The sequence below is a fragment of the Zosterops lateralis genome, assembly GCF_965231275.1.
Source record: "Zosterops lateralis genome assembly, chromosome: 6".
NCBI classification, from domain to species: Eukaryota; Metazoa; Chordata; class Aves; order Passeriformes; family Zosteropidae; genus Zosterops; species Zosterops lateralis.
In genome coordinates, this window is record NC_139761.1 from 58,399,459 (window position 1) to 58,418,338 (window position 18,880).

At 39.1% G+C, this 18,880-nt stretch overlaps 1 protein-coding gene across 12 annotated transcripts in view; it reads left to right on the plus strand.

The window, feature by feature from the left end:
• The window catches only part of PPFIBP2 (PPFIA binding protein 2), a 101,188-nt gene that overhangs the window by 13,808 nt on the left and 68,500 nt on the right, over nucleotides 1-18,880 (plus strand). For 8 of the 12 annotated variants that reach the window (XM_083863097.1, XM_083863107.1, XM_083863109.1 and 5 more), the window contains exon 2: nucleotides 15,139-15,233. In XM_083863097.1, the coding sequence (XP_083719223.1) occupies nucleotides 15,139-15,233 (95 nt within the window). Of the gene's footprint in view, nucleotides 1-11,908; nucleotides 12,021-15,135; nucleotides 15,234-18,880 lie in introns of those variants that run through there. The other 4 variants (XM_083863110.1, XM_083863112.1, XM_083863114.1 and 1 more) reach the window with 2 other exon arrangements.

An 18,880-nucleotide genomic window follows, 5' to 3' on the forward strand; every position in this document is an offset into this window, starting at 1 on the left:
GAGCACTGCTGCTGCCATCCTGATTTCACTCCAGCAGCCCCAGCCACATGAGGGTGAGCAGGGAAGACAGGAAGGAGATAGGGAAGGAATAGGTAAAGGTGAGATAATAAGAGCTGTCTTCCTCTCACTCACCCTGTATCTGATCTCACTTTATTTTTCTTCATGTGGTACCATCAGTGTGGAAAAGTGATCAGGGTGGGTGGGGGTGTGTGTAGACAAAGGAGGATGTTTTGGTGTAGGCACAGACCGCAGAAGTGTTTTCTGGGTTCTTGAATCCATCCTCCCATTTTCCTGTCACACTTGTTACACTGAGTCAGGGTTTCTCCAGACAGACCATGCAGGCTCTGAGGCACCAAAATGTGGCTCTGTGTGGCAGTGTTTGAATGGAGGATGGGAAGAGAACAGATGGATAAGAGTAGAGAGGAGACCTCAATAATCACCTTCCCTCAACATGCTGATAAGTGTCAGCAAAAAAGCAGGAAAGGCAGAGGGATGATGTCCTGTGAGTGCAGAAGATGAGAAAATTAAACAGAACAAGAGACAGTGAGCCGCCTGCTTCCAGCCCTAATTTACCCAACTTGTTTCCTGTTTGCCTCTTTCTGGTCTCTCTCCTCAAAACAAACAAACTCCCACAAAACCCTACAAGGCACTTATCCTCAGACACTGCTTTCACTCTTATTAGGCTGCTCAGAGGCTGACCAGAAACTCAGTTCGTTTTCCCTACAGCTAAGGATTTGTTTGAGCTCAGGCAGCCTTGGTCTGGGAAGATTAGCAAAGGCCTGTGCTCACACAGGTAAAACAGGGCCTCAATGGCTCTCTGCTTATTAGCCAAAAATCCACCTTCCTGCTCCCTTCTCCAGAAAAGACATTTACAGCAAGAGGATGAAACCTCCTCCTAGCTTTAGAAGTTTATAATGTGATGATTTAGTTCATCAAAGCAGAGAATGATGAATAAGGAAATGTGTTTTATGATAATGATCACTCAGGTTAGGTGCAAAGTCATTGGACATGCTGTACAAAGAAAGGCTCTTCTGTGTTTTCCAGAAATACCCAACGATGTGGAACTAGCACTGCAGAAGAAGATGACATCGTTTACAGCAGTAGATTAGGACAGTCACAAGTCACTTTTCTATCAGTGAAGTTGCATCACTGCAGTCTCTGGAGATGTTTATCATTCCTGTTTGCCACCTCATCCCCAGAGATCCCTTCAACCTCTTTAGGTGTAACCTTGAAAATCTCGTAAGTTACTGAAAAGGGTTTAGCAGCAGTGGATGTCCCTGGAGGGACATTTAATCAGTTACCAAGGTTCTGTAGATGTGTATGAAATAACTTTGCTTCAGTCAATGCCCTGAGAACTGGAAAGTTGGAGCAGTAAATGAAATTCCTTAAATTTTCCCTGGCTTGCTTTTGTCTGTTCAGTGATGTCAACTCACCTGTTGCTTTGAAGCTGCAGAAACAGAGTCCCACCTTTGCTTAATCTTGTGTAAGCACCAGCTCTGAGGTGATGTCCTTGGTAACCTGTGGCAGGTTGAATTTCTTCTTGTTCCACCTTTACATCACTTTAGTTCCTCTTTTAAGTAGATGTACATTAAGCAACAAAACAAAGGTGCTGTTTTTCTTGTAACTAGATGCCTCTGCCTATATGTTTTAGAGTGATATTTTTATTTCAAGCCTCTCTGACCTTGTAACATTACAGTTACCTCCGTTTGTTTCGATCTTCACATGTTCATTTGGTATTAAACCGTTTCTCGGTAGCACTTTTCTCTTATCTGGCAATTCATTGATGCAGACAACAAAGCAGTTAAATTACAAGGACAATTTCTTTCTGAAACAAACATAAACAGTAAATCCTGATGGCACCATTGCCAGTCTAGGTCAATTTGTGTTTATAATGTGCATCTGCCAAGTTCCAGTGTAGTGGTTTAGAGGACTTCAAGCATAACCTGGATTTTAAACTCTAATTTGATAACCTGTAAAGCAAGATTTTATGACTGTTGTGTGGTTCACTCGTGTTTCTGCAAAATGTATGACTGAAACTTGCTGAGGGGAAAGGGCTGTATATTTTCATACTGATTAAAAAGGAAATTTTGGTATCTTCAAATGTCTAAGACTGGGCATTATTTCTCTGTCAGATCATCGACAACAACAAAAAAAGAGGAACCATTAGCAGTTTTCTCAACTCTGTGTATGTGATATATAAAATATATTCAGTGTATCTCTGTTTAGTCGAATTTTCCAGGTTAAATCTGAAGTAACTGAGGATAAAAGTTGAGGATTAATTACAAGTTAAAATAGAGCACTTTATAGCAGGGTAAAGATAAGAAACCTGATGTGACCAGATGTCACGTGTCATTGAAGGAGTGGTAAATAATGGATCTGACTTCCAAAAAGTTGCAAGTATGAGCTGGTGATTGTATGGGAAGCCTTTGGCATATCACCCAAGGAAATGGTGGTACATTGATGGTGGTTTCCTGAAGCAGATGTGATTTTGGAGAAAACAGATCAGCTGATTCTCCTTCAATGAAACCTTGCATTATTTTGGAGGGTGAAATCAGGCTGAATGCTCGAAGTCTAGAAAAAGACAGGTCCAAGGGATGCCTCTGTTGCAAGTCTTTCTTATCCAATGCTGACTGGGAGTGTTGCTTTCATTAGAGCAACATAAAGTGTATAAATATTCTTAGAGAATGAATCACTTGCTGCATAGGTCTTCATACTCTTTAAGATCAACAGATTGTGTGCCAGTTAAAGTAATTAGTGAAGATAAATCTAAGCTGTTGCATTTCCAGCATCTACAGTATGGGAACTCCTGTTTTATCTCTACCTTCTTTTGAAAACAAGTCTGGTTGGTCTCTGCATTCAGAGGTGACTTAGCTGGGGTTGCCTCCTTTCTTCTGTGTCTACTGCTCATACAAAAAAATAGTAATTTTATTTCCGATTTGCACTGTTTTCAACCCAAACTTTATATCAGAAATTTTATTTGGACAGGGGAAGATACTTGCCAAGTGTTTCTTGCATATAGTGAATCATATTTCTATTCCTCCACAGTGCAGATGATAGCATCTGCTTTAATAAAGCATAATCAGAACATCTTATTCTAATGGCATTGCAGTAAGATTTATGTGTGTTTCTGGGGTGATCACAAACTAATGGACATAATCCAGTCAGCTCCCAAACAGAAGAATTCTGATGTTTCACTCCAGACAAAAAAAATTAAAATCTCTAACAGAGACCTTGGGGAGATAACCTATTTTATGTGGACGGGCAGGAAACAAGCACAAACCACTTATGAAAGTGGGTTATTCTCTTTAAAAGTGTGTTCATTACATCTGAAGAAAAGAAAAGCAAAATTAATGAAGTCATTATTTTCTTTTCTTGAAGTAATCATCTGTAAATTAAATAAAAGTATATGTACAAAATATTTTAGTACTAGTACAGATTGTGTTAAACCTGAAAATTTCAGTCACTGGCACTATAAATGATTAGTTAAATATTTCTTGAATTGAAATGTTCTTCAATTTAGAAAGCTGAATGCATGCGAAGTCAAAATTTTACCTGAAACTGTAAAGTACAATTTCCAGTCTGCTCTGGCAGACTTTGTATCTATAGAAAGAAAATCATACTGGAACCTTTATCACTAAAAGAAAGGAAAGTTGTTCTAACAAGCTTTTGTGTAAGAAGAAGGTCTGTTCTGGCCTGCTTTGCAGAGCATAGTGCTGCTCTGTTGTGAAAAACACTGAAAAACCCTCACTAGTTACTCACCCATACTATGCCCAGAGTGTGCAATGTTTCATAATAATTGTAAATCAGCCTAAGGATTAGAAAATTATTTCAAGACTTGTGGTCCAAATCTGTTTTGCCTTGATTTCCTTCTCCATTTTAATTAGGAAACTTGTTAGCATCTTCAGTTTCCTGCAGATTGTCAAGTGCAGCTGGTTCTTGTTTAACTGGCAAAAGGCAGATTTTAGAAAACTGCTTTTGTACTTTTTTTTTTTTTTTTAGCATGGAGAGGGGAGTTCAGAGTAAATGGTTTTTGTTATAAAAATAATTCATACTCTGAAATTTAACTGGGATTTGCCAGCCATTTGTAGTTTTTATTTAATCAAACTTCTGATTATCCAGGACTAATTGCAAATGGAGTAGCAGCTGCTCACTTCCTTTGGAAACACAGATTTGGGTACTTAGAAGAAGAGCTTCCAAATTAGTAGAGAATGATAAAAATGCCATGCTAGGCAGAATGTTCATAAATATCATTTCACTGGAAATGTATTTTATTTGCTTTTCTTAACTAATGAGTAAACAGAACTGTGACATGTACGTGTTTACAGCACAGCCTTGAAGCAAAATTACACCTTATCAATAAACACTAATAGAGGAAAAATATTTCTTCATGACAGAACTATTTTCAGTGTTTGTCAATATGACAGTATCCTTCTTTTCAAGTAGGAACAGACAGGATCTATATTATTTTGGAATTAATGAAACTGTCATGAATATTTCCACTTGGAGGTTTGAAAACAACTGGAACAAAGGGGACTAAATCTCTCTTATATAATAGCAAATCAAATTTTCCTTGCAAATTTAATAGAAGAGTACAAAGATGCCACAATTACTGATATGGAAGCAGACTTTGGTCCATTTTCTGGAAAATTAAATAAACTGAAGACACTGATAGTGAATTCTGATTCCCTTTTCTCTCCTGAAATAGAAGCAAAAGATAAAGTTCCCCAACAAATGGTCATTTCAATACTTCAGTCTTATGTCTATATTTTATTTTGATTTTGATGCAAGTGGCCCCAAATGCAAGAAACTTCTGAGAAACTTTTCTTGTAGGCAAATCAGCTGGTAGCTGTTAGGGATTAAAGGACTTTGCAAGTCATTAACCTGAAATAGTTTCATTTTGTGGCTGTATTAATAAACAGGTCAGATAGAGACATTGTTATCAAGCATTAAAATACATGATTCTGTTATTACCCCAGGAAACTCCATAAGTGTATTCACAGACCAAATATGAGTAGTAGGACTTTCAAATAGTTCTGAAAAGCTGCTCTGGGTCTCAACATGTAATGGTCTGGAGCAGGACAGGACGTGTAAAAGCCTGGCAATCAGCTGCCCCCAGGTGACATTCCTGGTTTTGACAGTGCATTTTGTGACTTCTGGCCTTGCTATGAGGACATTCAGGCCCTCTAAAGTAATTCTTTTTCATTTTTCTGCTATGCCAGTTCAAAGGTGTCTAGTGCATTTATTTCAGAGACAGTACAATTAGACTAAATTTATGGCAATATATTGTTTTGGCTACAGTTATCCTCTAGCATCCACAATTTTTTTATTTATTTCAACCATATGAAAGAGTTCTTCTCAGCACTGGAAGTAACATGCAGTAGAATTTTAACTACAGTTTTAAATTTTTGGCAAATCCTTTTATGTCATTGTTCATGTTCAAGTAGTTAAATACTTATCTAAAGACTTATCTGAAAGCAATCTAGAGAAATCCTGTTATGCTCATTATAATGGTTTAACTTATGGATTTTTCATGCCCTAAAAGTAATGGGAATCCAGAGAACAAAAGATATCCTTTAAATATACCCCGGTGATGGATTATGCTGGCAACATCCTGAACTTCAGTTGTAAATATGTTTATAAAAGCCAGAAGAGCAATGAGTTTATGAATAGGTCTGTTCCTAGGTTCAGCTCTTGCATTCATTTGATTTGCAAAACTTCCCAAAACTTTCTGAATCAGTATCTTAGCAAACCTGTGAGGGGAAATGACTGAACTGGAATATGGAAACTAGAGACTCCTAAGTTCATAAGGCTCATAAGTTTTACTGAGCAATCAGTCTCTCTTTGGAAATGACACATGCTTTCAAAGTTCTGCAAATTCAAAAAGTCATCCTGATGCATAGAACTGAGGCTTTGCTTTTTGTTATCTCTTTCTCAGTTCCTCATATAATATATAAGGAGAAATTGACGTTGATTTGGCTTCCCCTGGATAAGATGATTTGATGTGGAAGCACAGTAATTTTACACTTGTAGAGAACTTAGAATAAATGCTTTGAAATGCTTGGCAGACACTGCATGGTGGGCTCTGTGGATGGCAAGGACCTGAGAACACCTCTCATAGTTAATACGAAAAGGTGCAATATATTACAGGAGAATTTCGGGATCTTTTTTGTATCCTGTGCCATAGGAGGCACACTTTGTGAAAGCAGCACAGTGAGCACTTCAGAACTCTTTTTATGTCTATAAAATGTTTTCCCCAGATATTTAAAATTGGATATACAGTTACTTTTTTTAAAAAAAATATCTTATTATTACTTAACTTGTTTTACTCGTGGTGATAGAATCAAACAGTACCAGTGCACACAGATGAGTGGGAAATACAAGAGCTGAGAACTTGATTAGTTTTTCAGGGAGGTGAATCCCTTAAGAGCCTTCCCTAGGTAAATATGTGTTTCTGTGAGCAAATACAGCTCCTCTGTCAAGCAAGTTATTGAGGAGGCCTGGATATTTTGTCAGACACTCACTGTGGGCTGCTCCATGCTCCTTTTAAAGTCAGCTTCTGATTTCAGTGCATGCCTAATCTGTCTGCAGGCATCTTGGTATTCACTTTTCTTCTAGGATTCCTTGGGAAAACTAGGATAAAGAGTGTTAACATTCTTTTTGCCACCTGTAATAATGTTTCTTCAGCTGGGGGATGTTACATGTTTCTCTCACCTCTGTGAATCTTAAAAGTATCAAATGTTGCTATTGGATATCCAGCTGTTCTTCTGTCCTGCAGCACTGCCTATCTGTGTAATGCCTTTTTTTTCTTTTTCTTTTTTTTTTTTTTTTTTTCAAAATTAGAAAATCATGTTACTCCATTAATGATGAAAAGCAAATACAATAGGAGGCTGGGATTTGAAATTCAGCTGTGGCACAGGGTTTGATACAGATACATTCTTAGTGTTGGCCAGTTCTGCAGGGAGCAAGATGTTCCACCTTCTGGATAATGGAGGAGCAAACCCAACAAAATATGTCATTTTAAATCAAGGTTTTACTTGCTGTGAAGAGTTTTTGCCTCTTGGTTATGGTGTCCAGGTGTTGGATTGATAAGTTACTTGTCTGTAGAATTGCCTTGTTAAAGTTTAGGGCTTGATGTGATCAGTGATCTCAGACCCAGGGGACCCTAACAAAGCTTGAGGAGAAGGATGTGCCCACTGACAGAGGGCACAAAGAATGCAGAATTTACAGGCCACAGGGACTTTGGGCAGAATACCCAAGATAAGGAAGGTGGTAACAAAGCCAATTCAATGGCTGCTGCAACTCTGCTCTGCATGTGGGTTGGTCTCTTGCACACCAGGTGTAATAACCTATTTGGGGACAACAGTTTTACTGTCCTTGAGGCAGAGAAAGAGGAAAAACTTGAAGATGGCTTTTTTTTTTTTTCCAAAGCTATTTTCAATAATCTTCAGGCAGCAATCTACAGATTGGAGTGTTTTGTTTATAATCTATAGGAGTGTTTTGTTTATAAGCACAGGCCTTGAACTGGCACAGCTGTTAACATTTATATTTTTGTTGATGTGTTGAGTCATGTGGGATATGATGCTTTTCATAGTGATCCATTTGCTGTTCCCAGTTTAGTGCTTTTAATCCAAGTGGATTCAATTTTGTTGAATTTGCTGTTTCTAGCAGAAGTATGTTTTTCTTTTCTTTGTTTCCCACAGACACTTTCCTCAGAATAGCAACTGAAGCTTCAATTTATACAGAAGTGCTTGATAATGTCAGTTCCTGTTAGTGTGAGTTCAGCATATTTGAATCCACAGATGCAGGTTGGGTAATATCAAAACAGCCCAGTGATGTTTCCTGTTATTTATAAATTGCTGCACAGAATGTTTCAAAGGAGGAAAATACTCATGTGAAAATGAACTTTGCAAAGTCAAAAAATTGACGTTTTAGTATACATTTTTTAGCCTTTACATCCAAAGCTGAGTTTAGACTTCACAAGAGCTTTCATGTCATATTTGTAAAGCTGAGGGAAATTCAGGACAAGAGTAGATAGTTTTGTGATAATAAATAGTCATAAGAATTTTTTTTTTACTGTGATTATGTTGAACTGTTCCTCTGTGCTGTCTAGCCCAGACCTTAGGTTTTTTTACCTTAGATATCTTATGGATGAGAATTGCCTCTTTGGATTGCAGGAAGTCTGTTTTCTAGGTCATCAACCCTGCCCTTTGTTCTGAGATTCTGCTGTGGAAAAACACATCTCGGGTACCTCGGCACCCACTGGTGCCAATTCCTTCACTGACCCTCACCTGTTCCGGTGTCTGCCCACATAAAATAGCATTTAGTGCCCTCCACTATTCTAAACCTCCCAAGTGAGTTGTTTCTGTAAAGATCCCTGGCTTTTACTCTGCGTGGAAATGGTCACACGTTCAGCTGTGATTCAGAAATCAGAAATACCCTCCCTGCACCTTGAATGGTTCCCACAGCATTCCAAGGGCTGCCTGGACTCTACACACTCTGAGGGGTGTTTGCCCTTTGTTGGAAAGGCAGCTGATTTTTACAGTGACCCTCTTTGTACATCAAGGACCTGAAGAAACAGAGAAGATTTGAAAATTGGACCTCCACGCATTTCTTTGAGATGCAAGATCTTCTGGCCCTGTGTTAGCACTGTTTAGTTTGTCCAAATTTTTAGGAGTTTTACAGAGGCTAGCTTTGAAAATTTTCCTTATCATATCTACCTAATCTCTCTCCATTTCTGTCAAGGGTTTGTTCTGTGCTTTACTCTAGGGCAGATTTAATTTGTGCATGAGTTCTGTGTTTACTTTTGCTATAACTCCTCACCTTTCAATTTGCCAGAGCATGAATTTAATTTCACGACGTGGGGGAAGGTGTGGTCTGAGCAGTTTCCCAGGCATTGGAGCTGGATTTAAGTAACTTCAAAGACCTCATTGAAATGTTGACCTTCATGGAAGAAAATTCGGAGCTCTGACCTTGAGGCATTGAGATTGGAAGGAAAATAAAAAACCCCATGGTTTATTTTAAATGTTGAGATTTTGAGGATCTAACTTTTCTTAGTTGTAAAACTCGCTGAACTAAATGTGAACAATACCAAATCTGACTTTTGTATGTGTTTATTTTAAGAGCAGAAATGTTCATATTTTGGCTCAGAAACTTTCCTCTCATGTATTTTATCAGGTAGTGTTTGGTTCAGCTGAAGTTTATAGCCAAACTATTTATTCATTGTGCTGATTTTTTTTTTCTTTTTTTTTTAATTTTAGCTAGTTAGCAGCTGGAAATAGTTAGATGACAGAAGTGAACTAAAACAATTAGACATTTTGGACTTGATACAGTAACAATTAATGCAATTTTGGTTTTAAGATTTGCAAAGTCAGAAGCTACAATATTTTTCCTTTATGCTGTGTATAACTCAGAAAACTTCATATATCTGATAACAATATGAAATTAAATTATGAAGGGCTTTTTTAAGCTTTTCTGAACAAAGTTTAAAGCAACACTGAGGAGTGAAGGGCTTCCTGCATTTGCTGGAAGCCTTACAGAGAGGAGCTGAAGAGAGCTCACTTTGCACATGCCATTCTGGCAGCGTCAGCTTTTATATGTAAGGATGAGACTTTGTGCAAACATGAGTCAGGAAATTTGGTTATGGTACCAGTAGAAACTGTAACTCAATATCCATCAGGCCCGTGGGGGAGTGAGGTGATATGTGTTTTAAAGCATCAATTATCAATCAGATGTAGCATTTTTTAAAGGGGGCTTTCTTTTGTCCTTCATCCTCTGTTCCCTCCACCCAAAACTGAAATTCAGTCTTGCATTAGCAAACTTACTGAGTTTATTTTTGAATAGAGATGTTTGGCTTTGACTTTACCACTTCATAATACAGAAGAGCACTGAGTTTATGAATGCAGTAAGTTTAACTATGTTCTGTTCCCTTTGTATTTTAAATCAAAATATTTAGCATATTATGTTTAAAAGCATCATTGCTTTCTGCTTGTTGCTCTGACTTGCATCAGTAAGACACAAATATGGTGGTTTACAGTGCCAAGGTGCTGTGCTTCACTTAAGGATATCCCCTTGTATAAGGACTCCCAGCAACAGGTTGAGCAGAGACTTTGCAGTTCTGCCACCTGCCTGAAGGAATTTGCTATCAGGTCTTTGTTCAGCTTTGGCTAGTCTGTATTTCTCTTTAGAGCTGCCCATTCTGCCTTTGTGTGGGCACTTTATACTTCCCAGCTGAAAATAAATTTGATTTTTTTTTCCATTCCTATTCTAGTTATTCTTAAAAACCCTCTGAAATAGGGTCTGATTTTACTTATTACAGAATGGGTAATCAATGAAAGAAGGAGGTTTTTACCTTTCTGCCTATTCCAGTGAAGCATAGGAAAATTAGAGCAACTACCATCTGCATTAAGAAATATATGAAATCTAAACTAGAACCACAGAATGGTTTGGGTTGGAAATGACCACAAAAGTCATCTGGTTTCAGCCCTCCTTCCATGGGCAGGGACAACTTCCACTATCCCAGGTTGTTCAGAGCCCTGTCCAACCTGGCCTTGGACACTTCCAGGGATGGGGCAGCCACAGCTTCTCTGGGCACCCTGTGCCAGGGCCTCCCCACCCTCATGGGGAGCAATTTCTTCCTGATATTGAATAGAAACTTACCTTCCTTCAGCTTAAGGCTCTTACCCCTTCTTCTGTCACTACTGCCCTTGTGAAAAGTCCCTCCCCAGCTCTTGTAACCCCTTTAGGCACTGGAAAACTGCTGGAACGTCTCCCTGAAGCCTTCTCTCCCCAAGGCTGAGCAAGCCCAGCTTCCTCAGCTGTCAGATAAATAGGATTTCTGGCTGGGTGGCCCTGGAGGGTCCTGCATAAGCAGCGTTCCTTAGGCAGTCATTGCAGTGACCATCAGAAATTATTCTGTTCCCTGGATTGCTGGTTAGGCCTAAGATTATCTTAATTAGAGAGTTACAGCAGGTTCTAAAAGGCCAGGACCCAAACAAGAATTTATAACTTTTGTAACTGCTGGTGCCATGGGCTGGAGGGATGAATCAGTGGCTGTGCTCCTGTCTGGATGCTACAGAGTGTAGCTGGGGGAAAAGAAAGGTGGGAAAGAGAGAGAGTGGAAGTTGGGCACATTTCTGCATTCCAGGGCAGGAGTCATCTTGCAGCTGAAGGAAAGCTTGGAGGACTTCTGAGGCTTATCCAAGGCACCTGATATTTCATTATGCCATTAAGTACAAAGCAATGTAATACTCAAATCTGAGTGTTCAGTTTACAAACACATATTTATTCATCCTAGGAAAAAAAAAGGTGGTGAAAGTTAATTATTACGTGTGTCTGCTAAATGTAAGAGGAATTTCTGGGCCACAGACAAGATCTGGATTTCTGGAGTTTGTGTCAAAAACCACACCCCTTGTAACTGATAAAGTTGGTAACCTCATTATTATGAGCCACCTTGGGAAAACATCTGAGTTGCCTAAATTCACATTGTTCATATTCGCATCTCTGGACAGCTGCTGGTTCAAGCCAGCCATGAAAGATTCCAATTTAATTAAGGCTGAAGAAGAACATCTTGCTCATCGTGAATATGTCTAATAAATATTTTGTTCCTTTTGGACACAGTAAGTTGTAGTTTTACATAGAGAATGTAGGTTAAGAAATTTGCAAGGGATATTGGCTCTGAGCACCATAGTTCTACCAGAGATTTTTCATTTTATTTGAAATGCAAATCTCAGATTAGGACTTACAGTGTAAAACCAGTTTAGCAAAATAAATTTCAGGAATTCAGACCAGTTTGCTCTGTCTGCACTTCCTGGAAGATCTCATTACTTAGGCAATTATAACAAATAGGGTTGCAGTATCTCTGTGGGCTGGGCTCTAAATTAGTACAGGCGTGTGGCTTAGAAGGGATGATAATAATTTGGACTTATGTCTGCTTAACAGTAAAACTTTGATTATTAATAGCAAAGAACTTTTACTGATCAGGCAAAAAAGTAAAATTCTTTTCCTCCTAGAGACCTGAAAAGGTGAGTAGCCTGGTTCTTTTATTTTGCTGACATATGTATTATTCTAATAAATCCTGAAGGTTAGAATTTGCTAATATTGAAGCTTGTACTGTAATGTGAGAGGCAGCTTTTGTTCAGTCTTTAGCAAAGTTTAGAAAACTTGGTTTATTTTAAATATATGTATATATTTATATGAGTAAATAACTCATGGTGTTCTGCATCTGTTGATGTCATTCAGGCATGAAATCTGTAAAAAAGATTTGTAATTAAAATACCAGCAAATGGATAGAGCTTGTTTGAGGGACTGTTACAAGTGTCTTGCTATTTAATAATATTGAAAAAAAAATCCACAGTTGAAGATATTTCTATAGAATTAGATCAGAAATGGTAGCTAAAAGCTGAGGAGATCCAACAAGCTCTTTTCATAACACTGCTTAGAACTGCCAAACTGTAAGAAGGGAGTGTCTGGGAAAGTGAGACTTGCCTGGAGCACACACAACAGGTCTGTCTAGAAAAAGATGTCAAGCAAGTAATATTACATTATCTCTCCAGAGCAAAGAACATTGTTTTTATTAATAAATCGTCGTTTGATCAGTAGGTTTTGCTATAGCTTAATGCAGGTAAGCAGCAAATACAGTGTGAATACAAGTGAGAAAATAGGCTGACTGTGGAGCCAGGGAGGAGGTAGAAGATTAACTTCAGGTGCAGTTTTTCAGCAAAACTTTCTGGGTTTTACCAAGGCTTTGATGGGAGTTTTTTCCATCAGTGAATTTTCAGTTTGTAATGCTGTGTATCAGTGCTTTGTCCTTTTGTGACTACAAATTATGAAATGCTGTATTAAAAGTTAACAAGAAATGTGGTGCTGCATCTGTTTGGACAGCCCTGTGCTGCTCCAGCCCACGGAGCAGTAGCTTTCACCACAAATAAGGGTATGGAGTGTGACCTAGCAATAGAAACTCTGCTGGATTTAGCGTTTTTTCACTCTTTTTCTGCCTTCTAACTGTGAGCCAGAAATCTGCTGCCCTGATTTCCCAGCACAGCTGGTGGCCATGCATTCCTGGGGGAGTGGCTGGTGGCACCAGGAAGCCTCGGTGCCCCTCTGGCACCTGTTTGCTGTAGGTGGATTTCCTGAATGATCACTGAGGTGATTATTCCCCGTGGTATGGCTGCTTTGAACTAGAGGAAATACTGCAAGGATGGAGGATCGTTGCAGCTGAGAGGTCTTTGCTGGCCTGGGATGTGGCAACAGAAGATGGAAGTCTCCTAAAAAACAACAAATGGAAGCAGCAGGATCGGGGGGGTGTCTGGAAAGTTCATGTGTGAAAGAAGGCAATTTTAACTATCAGCTGACTTAATGACTTTCCAGATTATTCTGGACACAGTTTATTTCCAGTGCCATTAAATTAAATACTTGGGTGACACATACTTTGGTTAAATTTAGCTTTGCTCGTACTCAAAAGACTGTTTTGACAAAAACCGAGGGACCAAAACCACCTATTAATTTACATTAATCTTAGCCTTGGGTGACACTAGAGATGAGGAATTCTCACATTGCTCTTCAGATCAATGTGATCTGGAGTTAAATCATGGCTTACCCACTGTGACAAGCTATAAATGGCAGAGTTCAAATTAGAGTGTTGCGCTTTCTGACTCATTGCTGCATCGGTCTCTCTAGATCCTGGGGTTATCTACATTAACTGGAATCAACATGGATGCTGATAACACAGAGGTTCTTAATAAATTAGCTGTCTTTGTGTGTTTCACCAGCACCATGGAGAAAAGCCCATAACGTCTCAGGATTCTTAGTTTTCAAGAGAAGAAAATATTTTTGGTTTGATGGTACAAATTTTCATTGTAATATTTATTTCAATTCGAACTACTTGAATTCTCAGCACAAGTAATCCCATGATAAACACATATTAGTGGCATTTCAGTAGCATTGGAATACAATAAAACACATTGCCTTTGCACTTATCCACAGGCTGAGTTATTTGGAGGATATCTCTGTCCATTGTCAGACAGGTGTCTTTTGTGGTAGCTGTTAAAATTGAACCGTTTTAAAGCACAGCTCTTACAACTTGCTGTAAAAGAAAACTGAGTGCCAAGAGACTGAATTGCAGCCTTCATGGAAGAGAAATCAAAGTACTGTGACCCTTTGTGGGCTGTGTGAGTGCTCTGAGCTGTGTTAGAGCTCTGTGAATCCCAGGCACAGGAGCCATCCCTGTTTCCTAGCTGTGTGGGCACTGCCCTCGTGCTTCAGCAATGAAGTGATGTGCAAATGGCCTGATTCCAGAGGGGGTTTTCACTGGCAGGGAAATGTGCTGCATAAATTCTTCTCCCCTTTGAAATGTCATCTGCCAGCTACAGTGGCTGCTACTTGACTTCGAGTCCAGCAGCACCAACTCACAAGCAGAGACTCATTCTGGAAGGTTTTTTCTTTGGTTTTGTTATCCCTGACGTCAGATGGTAACGTGAATGTATTTAATCCTGTTTTAAAGTAGCAGCAGTAGCTTCAGAGAACTCATACCTGGGACATTTTGGTTATCTGAACAGAAAGAATTGGATTTTCAGTGTTATGAAAGAGCTGGTGGAAAGATTGAACGGGGATATAGATGGGAGGAGTAAAAACTATTTCAGAATTTTCTTTACTCTTAAGTAAAGAAAATTTACTCAAAAATCAAAGCTCCTACAGATTTCTGCTTGTAGGCTAGACATGTTTTGCCCCATGTCTTCATTCCTTCATTGAACCTTAGTCAATCCTCTTTTTTTCCCCCATGGAGGAAAAGACTGAAATACACTGAAGTTTGAATCTAGGAAACCCTTGTTAAGGATGAGGAGCAGGAGAATCTCAGGATTCCAGTATTTGAAATTCTTCAGGTTTTTCTTTTGCATTTTATTGTTTTACTAAAATCTCTTAAAGAAAAAAGAGTCAGAACTCCCAAGTCATCTAGCAAGAATAGGAACAGTTTTGTTAATTTTGTTCTTATTACTAGACTGTATTTTTGTATCACTAGGCTGCATTACTAAGCTGTAATATGGATTTTGTTTGTGTAGCCTAATGTGTAATGTGACAGTGAAATGTATTTTGCCATCAAACTATTCAGTGTAATGCATATGGATTATTCTGTCTTTTCAGCAGAGGGAGTAAAGATCTGAAGAAATCCCAGATGATGGCTTCTGATGCCAGTCATATGCTGGAAGCAGCTTTGGAGCAAATGGATGACATCATTGCAGGTACAACAATGCTTTATTTTACACCATACAATCTTGAGATTTAGCTATGTCTGGTTTACTTTTCAATAATTATTCTGTTTATCAAGGTCTCTGTGCAGATTTCACTATTAACACTCTGATTCAATAGCTGTGTGGAGAAAACTAAAAGTTAAATAAAGGAAGTAAAACAAACCCTACAATTTCCCCTCAGACAGGTCAATATTGAAGTAAGAGAGATTTGCTTTGCTTTAATGCTCTATGGTAACTCAAACATGTCCTCAGCCCTGTGGTAACATTCCATATTTCATATGTTAGTTTTTTATTTCAATGTGTCTTCAAAAAAGTTTTCACTAAGTCTTCTGGCTAGCTGGATAATGCATCACACCTGCACATATAGATACAAAAATGTGTGTATACATAAAAATATACATTTTTATTATTATTATTTATGAGGTGTTTATTTCAAACAGCTTGCTTATTAATTATCTTTGTGGCCTATCTTCTTGTCGAATTTTATATCCAGAAGTGGAGTTGTGAACTGATTTTACAGAGCTGCCCACTAGAAAGGTACAGGATCCAAGAAGAAGTTGCTGTATTTTGTTGCTGTCATGGCAAGGCAATTAGCAGATTCTCTCTCAGCATTACAGCATGCCAGAAGAGAAGTTAATTTCTGTGGTTAGGCCTGGGTAGCCTTGGGGTTTGTGTCAGACGCTGTGCAGTAGGAGCTCCTTACAGGTGTGTCAGGGTAGGGCATGATCTCATTTGTGCACAATGGGAAAAAATTCACTAAAGCTTTATAAACCTAAATTATGGCATCCAAGCTGAGCCTTCTTCCCTGGTGATGAAGACAATGACATCAGCCTCTTGTTGCTGCAGTTGTGCTGCTCCTTGATCTTCTTCCTGCTCTTCTGGGAAAGCTTTCTGTCCAGAGACTGATATGGGGCTTTAATTATCACAATCAGGCTAGATCATTATCCAGGATTTTTAGTTTAAAACAATCACTAGGGTTTGGTTTGGTTGGTTTTTGCCTCCTCGTATGAGTCTTCACTTTATTCTAAATCTGCAAGCTTTAACAGACTACTGAGATACACAGAATTGTAAATATCAGTATGGGATAGATATAACTGAAATGGCTTTTCACACTGATGGGAAAAATTCTAGGCAAATAGGAAAAATCACACGTATATTTCCTTGTTCTGAATGCAAAACATTATTCTAACAAGATTTTAACCAATGGAAGTTAACTGGGGTTTTCTTTTTTCACACCTAAAAAAACACACAGATAGGGAAACATTGATCTTCCCTCAGATGTATAAGGAGAGAATAAGAAAGGCAAGTCCCAAATCATAATTCATAAACTAGGAAACTATAAAACTTTTTAGCCCCTGCAAGCTTTGGTCTGCTGTGGAACCTGTGCTCAGAAATCACCTGCACACAAATGGGACTCAGTGTCTCTCTTCAGTGGTCATTTGCACACAGCTCTGCACACGTTGGGGTGGATGCATGTTGGAGTCCAGGGCATCCCTCTGGGTGCCCTGGAAAGTCACAGACCTTGGTAAAGAGGCCTGGGACCCGAAAAAGAGGGTCTGGAATCTGTGCAGGGGGGTTTGCCTGGCACAGAGCCCAGGAAGACACAATCTTTGATTTTGGTCCATGAGAAAAACATCAAACAGAGAGAAGAATTGCAAGTCACAAATGTGTTACTGAGAGTAGTGTAGTTATCACTGTGCAGAAGATTTTGTAGTTTGGGTTTTTAGAATGTAGATACAAAGGCATAAGATGGAGATTTTAGGGTGGTGCCCTGGGTTCTTCTTCTTCTCCCTTGGCATCCCTCTTCTGCAGTGACGTGGGCACAAAGTAGTTTCAGTGGATTGGATCAAAGCAGAAATGACCCTGTTAGTACAGGTGATAGACATTGGCACAGAATTGTAAACAATGGTTACGTAGTTATCTGTATAAGAGGTAGCGACCTCCCATCACACGGGGAGTCACCTCGTGTCCAGGCTGCTGTGGACATCTTGGCTGGACACAGGGGAAGGGGAGTCACCTCGTGTCCAGGCTGCTGTGAACATCTTGGCTGGACACAGGGGAAGGGGAGTCACCTCGTGTCCAGGCTGCTGTGAACATCTTGGCTGGACACAGAGAATTGTAAGATAAGAACTAATAAACAACGCGAGAAACCAGAAAACCAAGACCTTGAGACTCCTCATCATTCTCACGCCGAACACCAAGCACTGAGCTCAGCACAGAACACAGAGACACAGAGTCAGACAGCAGACCCTAAATCCTTCAGAGGTCAAGAGGGAAAATCACTCCCTTCGTGCCCACACGAACCACCAGCCAGCCTTGGAATCTCGGGTGAGAAACAACCAGATTAAAACCGCGAGAGATGCATTGATGGTTCCACTCTTCAGAAAAAGCAAGAGAATGAGAAAAAAGTCACTCTATTTAAATTGATTTTCAGATTAGACACTTATCTTTTTTTTTTTTTTTTTTTTTATCCAGGAGCTGTTAGTTGTGAGGTGAGTCCTGATTATGACAATACGTGTTTAGTGTTGGGTGTTCTTTCATGGTATGGAAAGACAGCCTCATAATAGTTGGCATACCTGATTAAATAGCAATATATGACAGTCTAAGAAAATCAAATTTTTTCTAAGTTTTGTGCCAGAATGATGAGGCCAGAAGATAGCTTTCGTTTTGGTTGGTCAGTTTTAATATACTTTTCCCTGCTCCTTCTTCAGATTGTTTGTGCCATACCATTTCAGGGTTTAATCTTGATAAATAAGGAATAGAAAATTAAATTTTTCCAGGCTTTCAAATGAGATCACTTTTACCCCCATCACTTGGCTGTCTTGGTGCAGAGAAGCAAAGCACATGTTGAGAGAACTGTTCACTGGAAATCAGCTGCCCACAACTGTTCTGTGCTGGTCACCAAGCTCTAAACTAAAAAGATTCAGGCATGCCAGTGGCACGTGGAGTTTATTTCCACAGTGCATGGGTGCTCACAAGAGCAGATTGGCAGCCTCTTCAGGAGAGCTGAATTGGTGACTCTGCATTAATTTATATTTTCAGTCTAATGTTCACTGGTAAGCAGCACAGCGTTGAAAACAGGCTTATATAAAGATATCTAATGGGAGAAGAAACAAAATACTTCCCAGGCAGTGCATCTGTCAAGCCTCATCTATGTTAATTGAGTGTCTCCCATATGATTCCAGAGTTGTATCTACCTGTACTAATAAAGAAGCATATTGATTTATTCCTATACTTAGTGAAAACTCAGTGGTTTGGAAAGGTTGCTTAACTTATTTCTTTCTTTAATATTTTCTTTTGTAGGAATAAACCTTTTTAAGACAGGTTAAGTCTGTTGTCATTCTCCTCTACACAGTGTTTTGTGTGTTCCAGAACTATTTCTTAAATATTCTGGCATAACTGAAGGACCAAGTAGACCTGCTGGAGTCTATACTTGGAATACATTTATTGTCCCAATTTGTCTGAAACTGAGGAACAGGATGATTATTCAAGTTTGATTCTTCCTAATTCAATCCAGTAAGCTTCTAGATGCAATTTGGGCAGGTACTGGAAAATAGGCATGGTCTCTTGTCCTGTATGGTGAGAGAAAAAATAAGGTAGAAAACCCCTTTGAAAGAATGACTGTAAGACTGTTCTGA